Source organism: Mus pahari, chromosome 2 (genome assembly GCF_900095145.1).
Source record: "Mus pahari chromosome 2, PAHARI_EIJ_v1.1, whole genome shotgun sequence".
Classification (NCBI taxonomy): domain Eukaryota; kingdom Metazoa; phylum Chordata; class Mammalia; order Rodentia; family Muridae; genus Mus; species Mus pahari.
Genome location: NC_034591.1, coordinates 73,727,423 through 73,734,961, shown reverse-complemented (window position 1 = coordinate 73,734,961; position 7,539 = coordinate 73,727,423). Strand labels below are relative to the sequence as shown.

General features: G+C 52.0%; 1 protein-coding gene across 5 annotated transcripts in view; it reads left to right on the top strand.

The window, feature by feature from the left end:
- Positions 1-7,539, top strand: part of Crhr2 (corticotropin releasing hormone receptor 2) — a 44,476-nt gene that overhangs the window by 11,059 nt on the left and 25,878 nt on the right. For 2 of the 5 annotated variants that reach the window (XM_021189989.1, XM_021189988.1), the window contains exon 3: positions 5,203-5,328. In XM_021189989.1, the coding sequence (XP_021045648.1) occupies positions 5,203-5,328 (126 nt within the window). Of the gene's footprint in view, positions 1-4,831; positions 5,077-5,202; positions 5,329-7,539 lie in introns of those variants that run through there. The other 3 variants (XM_021189993.1, XM_021189991.1, XM_021189992.2) reach the window with 3 other exon arrangements.

Genomic DNA, 7,539 nt, shown 5'->3' with positions numbered 1-7,539 from the left:
AAAAAAAAAAAAAAGAATTAGGGCTTAAGTCTATCTTAGAGGCATACTTTGGCAGAGGGGACAGACAGCATGGGCCATGCCTAGCAGACATAGACAGGGCGAGAGGCCCCTTATTTCAGGAGTGCCATCCCTTCCTGCACTTTGTCATCAGAGGAAGCACTGCTGTTCAAAGACAACCTGGCCTCTCCCCGCCCTCCTCGCCCTCCCTGCCTAGCTCTCTGCTTTAAAAGGTGGGACGGATGTCCCACCCCCAACCTGAGTTGAGGGAGAAGGTCCTCCTCTTGGACACCAGCCCTCCCTGCCCCATTTTTAAGGCTTCTTTCTGTCTGCTGACAAGATGCACTGGCACTATTTATACAAAATTTGGTTGAAAAACCCTTTTGACTCATCAGATAAGAGCTCATCTCAGTTTTGCCAGTGCCTCATTTCCCTTAGGAGTTCACCGTCCCCAGAGTCTCACCTTGCTTATTTATTTGTTTTTTTTTGTTTTTTGGGGGGTTTTTTGGAGGTCTTTTGGCTTTTCGTTTCATTTTGTTTTCACCAGAAGCGAGCTGTGATTGTGGCCACAGCTTTGTAACCTATGCTTCTCTCAAATCACTGCGAGTGAATGTTTCCTTGTGTCATTAAATATTCATCCAGCGCATCGCTGGTGACGCTGCCTAGCAGCCACTGTGAGGACACATCATCCCTCATTAGCCACGGCCCTGGGGTGGACACGGGCACTGTTAGGATGCCTGCTGGGCTGCGGAACCTGTGTCTGTAGTCCCCGAGTGGGAACGGTCTCTTCTCTCGTGTCCACGAGTTAGGAGAACGTGGAATGACCAAAGGAAACACCGCCACACTCACCATCGCTCAGAGAATCTTGCGTGCGGAAAACTGAAAAGAGGAAAGAGAGCGAGGGAGTGAGTGATAAATGCAGCACTCAAGACAGTGCTTCCTCTGGGGCGGCATGTGTGGATAAATATGGGCATGACTGCTAATATCTGTTCCAGATTGGATGGTCAGCTCATTATGGTCACTGCTATACAAAAGCTTCCATTAAAGAAAAGACTATAAAAGTCAGGCTGTGTGTATGTGGGCTGATGATGACAAGCGACTGTAAATCAAAGGCTATGACCAATTGTGCCGTATGCCCCTGTGGTCCAAAATAAATGAAAAAAAAAATCCACATAGTCAGGAGAGCAATTATAACTTCCAGCAAGCCTTTAATGGAATATTTCTATCTTATTCATCACACATGCATTTACATATATTTGAAAATGCTAGGGAATTATTGGAAGGCATATTATTTATTCTATTCAGAGACAATATAAGGGTCCAAAGGCATCCAAGGAATCTTTTAAGTAACTTTGCAATCCAAGATGCATGGATACTCATACACAAAGACACTCATGTGCGCACACACAGAGGCATACTACTATTAGTTAGAGGATACTCATACACAAAGACACTCATGCGCACACACACAGAGACATACTACTATTAGTTATAGGGTACTCATACACAAAGACACTCATGTGCACACACACACACACAGAGGCATACTACTATTAGTTAGAGGGGCAGGGAGTTTGGCCAAGGAGACAGAACCCTGGGTTTTCCTCAACCCTATGGCTAAGGAACTTGTTTGGTTTTTGTTTTCTGTTTTCTTCTGTGTAATAGATAATCATCTCTGGAACATTCTGGCAAGTGTTGGAGACTGTGGGGGAAATTAGTGGACAGGCTTGCCCACCCATGGAGCCTCACGGAGATAGAATTGGCTAAGTCCAGGTTGGTAGAACTTTGTTGAGACCTAGAGCAGCCCCTATAAATAGGGAAGCGTCTTGAGCAGTAGAGGCAGAAGAGGTAAGACCACAGCTGCAGGCTTGCAGGGAGGGAAAAGAGGCTGCAGAGCTGCAGGGCATTCTAAATGGTGGGCAGAGCACGGCGGAAGCACAGAGCACTTAGCCAGTAACAGGTGAGGATGGGGGCGAGCTCACCAAGTGTCTTTTTTCCAGTGCCAAAGACACTGGCTCCACCCTGGAGGCTATGCAGAGCTAATCCTGGAAGGTGACATGACCACAACTGTAAAGTCTTCTCATCTTCCCTGTGAAGGAAATGGGAGGCCAGCTGCGGTGCTGCAGAGATGAATACAACTGGCCGGCTGGGATAGGGAACTGACTCTCCCTCCTCTGCGTGTCCTCCTGCCCATCTGTACAGTGCCTGTGTGGGGTGGGATTATCACGACGGGCCTTTCCTGGTCCCACCGTGCGGATCCGTTGTTGAGCATCGGGACACCATGTCACTTCCTCTGTTCCTAGGCAGAGTTGGGGAAGACATGACCCAGACCGTTCCTCAATGTCACAGTCTAAGAGAGATGCACCACACCTCACTATGACTCCAGAAGATCTCATTGCTTGTCCCTAGCCATCCCGAAATAGACTTCCTGCCTGCACTGTGGTATGGAGGGCAGCCTCTCACAGAAGCAAGGGCTGTCCCTATAAACCTTGCTGTCCACTTGGCACTTGCATGGCCGGAGTGTAAATGAGAGCACAGCACTCTGACAGTAGAATCTCTGTGGTGCTCTGTGGGCCTATTAATGGCGTGGATGAGGTTGTGCGGTGGGTGCATCTAAGCTGGCCTGGCACTATTCATCACCACCATAGCTATATCACTGATGGCCCTTGAGACACTTAGGAGCAGAAACACACTCCTCACCGAAGGCTCCTCATGACAACAGGACACTCCCTGGCACCTGATGCAGTCCCCTGAACCTACTCTCCGATGTCCCTGGCCCTGTCAGACTGGAATGCAGACACTTTCCAAATGCTTGTCCTTTCATGCTTAGCTTGGGTCTGTGATAGGACTGACCGGAAGCCCTGGGAACCTATGTCCTTCTTACCTTTCCTCTTTACTAAACAAACAGCCCCCAGCTTGCTTATATAGAGCTGGATCTAATCTAAGGAAAGTGTTCTTTTCAATTTCTTCTTCATTTACCCATTTGCCAGCCTTGCAGTGGGCAGTGAAACCAGTTGGCTTCCCTATGTAACATCTCGAATTGTGTACCAGTTGTGCCTATAAATATGATATTATGAAGAAATGGGGCCATATCTTGGGGTCCTAGAGATCTTAGGGATTCATACACTTAGGGTACACAGTAGCTTTTGGTTTTGACACTGAACTGGTCATTTTCCAGAGGAAACTCTGTTAAGCAAGCAAGTCACCCAGACCAATGCCTATTCTGTAGCAACCTGCATGTAAAGGGGAGGTCATGTGTGCTCACCGCCTCCTTGCTATGCGTCTCCTGAGCCAGAGCTGATCAGGAGTAAAGTCACCCTTTGAGGTTGGCTTGGTTTCCCTCTTCTCTGTGCTATGACAGTATATGAAGGGCCATCCTTTGTTAGTGAAGAAGACTGCATCCCTGTGAGAACCAACCAAACCACTCATGCTCTGACCTAAGGCTCTGCCAAGAGTTGGACCAGGGCCCTTACTGTCCATCCAGGGAAGCAGAAAACAGATCTGTCTGGAGCTCTGCATGTCTCCCTTCCAGTTGGCAGACCCTGGAGAGAGTCCAGGGCTCAGCCTGGTCTTCACTCACTCTCTGGCGAACTCGCTCCCTCTGCTTGGGAGTGTCAGCACCTTTAATACAGAGCCGAGGAAGATTGTACAAAGGCAATGGTCCGTTCTTTGCTTTTCTCCACCCGGAGCACTGGCCTCTTCAGGATGGGTTTGGCTTTCACTAGAACCTGGTCCCCAGTAGAGGGTGCAGGGGGACAGGACTGGTTCTAGAGTCTCTTACACCATAGATGCTCTGGACTGTGAAGGAACTCAGGAAATGTGTCACTGATGGAGAGAACCCAGGAAGACGCTTGCCTCAGGCAACATGACAGAAAGGAGAGGCAAAGCAGAATCCAGATGGAGAGAAAGGCATACTTAGGCAGGTTCCTCAATGTAGGCACATCCACTTCACAAGCGTGGAGTTATAATCCCACCCTGAGCACTCTGAGATAGGTCCATTCAACTAATCCCCGCCCCCCCCCCCCCAGGCAAGCATCACTAGGGAGGGGAGTGCGGGGTCAGGCGGGTGTGTGTGTGAGTGAGTGTGTGTGTGTGTGTGTGTGTGTGTGTGTGTGTGTGTGTGCAGAATCTCTACAGGGGCGCTCCCTCCTCCATTCCTGCTGGCGGGGAACACTGGCTTTTCTCCCTCCCTCAAATGGCCCAGCATAAGCCAGGAGAAAGAGACCTTTTTTTACCTCTCACTCTATCTGGTGCCCAGGATACTAAAACCTTCAAGTCTTCCAGATCATTTTAATTAATTTCTTCCTAGATATCCTCCTCTCACCGCTGGTGGCAAATCTGCCAGTGTGAAACCTGGTGTTGTCACCGGTTCCTGGCTCCTACTGAGAGCCGGCTACCTACTCCACCCTCTGCAACCCTCCGGGGCTCCTTCAACCCATTTACTTCCCCGGGGCACAAATCTGCTGCTGGGCTGACTAGTTGGCCCTATCCATCTCTAATGTCCTCCGTTGGGAGAATACATTTCTGGGACAAGAGCAGACCAACTTTGGCTGGCGATAGGTGTAGGAGGGTGGCGTGGATCTCCTGCAGCCCCGAGGCCTGCGACCCTCTATCCTCGGAGGAGTTATTCGGACACCCCAGACCTATAGATCGCCAGCTCTGAGGCTCTTCTAGCGATTTGTAGGGTCCAGAGGGCCGCGGTCCCGACGGGGCTGGAGGCAGAGCCCCGCCCCCGACGCCGCCATTGGTCGTGGTGGAGCGGGAGGCCCCTCAGCTCCGTGAGCCCCGCGGCTTCTCTTGGCCAAGGTCCTTGGGCGATCGATCAATAGCGGAGCCCCGAAGCTGCTGGACTGGCCCAGGGTGGGCGGGGAGGAACCTGGACGCTGCACTCTCTGGCTGCTCCGCGTCGCGCCCGCTCCCTCGCAGCCACGCGGGGCGCGCACTCCCACTCCCTCCGCGCGCGGCTCCGGGGCGCAATGGACGCGGCGCTGCTCCTCAGCCTGCTGGAGGCCAACTGCAGCCTGGCTTTGGCCGAAGAACTGCTCCTGGACGGCTGGGGAGTGCCCCTGGACCCTGAAGGTAGGCAGGAAGCTAGAGAACTAGCCGCACTGGGCTTGCTCCGCGGCGTTCTCCTAGTCAGGTCTGAGTGGCACCCCGCGCCCGGGCCACCCCTCCGAACCTCTCTGCGCTCCCTCCTGTCTCCAGGTCCCTACATCTACTGCAACACGACCTTGGACCAGATCGGGACCTGCTGGCCACAGAGCGCACCCGGAGCCCTAGTGGAGAGACCGTGTCCCGAGTACTTCAATGGCATCAAGTACAACACGACCCGTGAGTGTCCCTCGCTTGTCGCGCGTGCTGTCCTCCCAGAAAGGCGGCTCAGAAAGAAGGGAGGGTTCTGGACCCTAAATCGGACACCTGCCGATGGCCTCTGTACCCCGAAGCACTTACTTCGGGGATTCTGTAAATGTGGGGGCTTACCTTCTGTCCCTAACTCTATGGTGCTTCTAACACAGACAGATTAGGCGGTGGTTTGCCCAGAGTTCTCATGTTTGGTAAGAGCTGAGCAAGAGAGTAGGAAATACTTCCTTCCCTTAGGAGCAACCTTCCCCTACACTGTTTGTTAAAGTGCCTGGTGTGCGTCCATTCGGGCTTCGTTTCTGTTTATACAATCCTCTCCCATCTCTAAGGCGACGCAGCATATATCTTAATCTTGTATCCACCTTGTGACTAAGGGGATCAGACCCTACTACGGGAGATGAGAGATCACGAAGGGATAGGATAACGAGATGAGCTCCTACATTGGAGAACATACTGAGCCAAGACTCCGGGAGGCCAGAGGAAATCCGGTATCATCTTTTTCCCTAACCACTGGGACTGCTCACTGAGCTTCTGAGTCTAGAGCCCTGGACAGCATTACCTCTGTTCAACCTCAGGTAACATGTGGAGGTCCATACCTCCACCTCCAAGGAAGAACAGCCTGCAGCTTCCTAACAGCCTGCAGCTTCCTTCCTCCTGGAGACTGGAGAGCCCCCCTGAGAGAGCTACACACTACAGGAAAAAGAAGAGGGCAGCAGGGGGTGAGGCGGAGGGGCATTCAATCTGGGGTTTGTGTCAATACGCACATGTCAATACAAATGGAAGCCAGGGCATGGGAGGCAGGACTAAGCTCTGCGAGGTTGCAGGTGGCAATGGCTCCTACAGGCTAATATGGCACTGATGGGACTCTGTGGCAAGCTGTTTGTCTATAGCCCTTACCAGTAGTGTCTGAATTGTGATCTCTCTCTTCCATCAACACCTACACATGCACGCCCCAGCTTTCTGAAGGCAAGGAGACCTTCACCTTATAGGTGCTTAAAGCAAGGTCACAGTGCCTGCAGTGGGGCCAGGCTATACTCCCTGGGCTCAAGGAGCAGGCTGCTCTGAAAAAGCTAGGACCGGATGTTCCTAATAAAAGGAAAAATTTATGGAGGTAGAGGAACCACTGATGAAGGTTTCCCCATCACCCAAGAAACACCCACTAAGCACGATTAAAACAGAGCTCATTGAGAGGTAGTGAGGATCCCGACCCAGGAGGTATGCAAGAGATGCCTTCAAGTTCCCTCCCAGGAGTAACTAATGACACTGTATTTTTAGGATGTGACCTCTGTGAAGTTGGGCAACAGAGATCAGATACCTAATTGAGAAGTACGGACGCTAAGGGCCATGCAGGGCAAAGGGGGATGACTGAGCCTGAGGAGGCTCAGAGAGAGAGCTCTTACCCTGTTTCCTCCAACCAGCCTGGAACCCCACCTGCCCAGGCCAGGGCCTGACTCTCTCTTCCAGAGCAGAGCTCAGCACAGCCTCATATAACCAATTGCTGAACCCCTGCTATGTGCAGGCCACAGCAACCGTACTGTATTGAGGCTGCCTTTGCATTTGCTATAGACAGAAGAGTACTGAGTGATGACTGCCCTGCTTCAGGAAAATCAGTGGGTTTATGGGAAGAAGGAGAGGGAGGGACATCGCACACCAGACCCCTCCTATCAAATCAAATGAGAAACTGAAAAAAAAGGGTCAGGATGCCATTGAGGTTGGCAAATGTGGTGGCAATTAGCCCTTGGTGTCTAATGAACAATTTTCTTCATTTGGACCAGAGCGCTGCCTGTACCTTCGCTTCTGGGGAACACTAAGCTGGGAGGTGGGGTGCTAGCTCAGAGAGATACCTGGAGCTGGGAGGATGCAGTTGGTCAGCCCTGGCTGGAACAGGGCTCCTAGCAGCAGTGGAAATACCTGACAGATTTTCCTCCTACCTCGGGCCAGCCCAGCCCTCTGCTGCCTTCAGCGGGTCTTTTCCGTGGCTTCCTTCTTTAAACAGAGAAACCACTCGGAGAGAAGCCTAAGGGAAGAGTTCCCTAATCTCATCACGCCACAGCCACACTTAAGGGTGGGAAGCGCTCCGTGTGGATAGCAGTGCCTGCAGAGGTGCTTGTGGTCTGTGAACTCCGCTGAGCACAGAGGACCTGGCACGGAACCACTAAGTGCTCACTGCTGCCAGGTGCC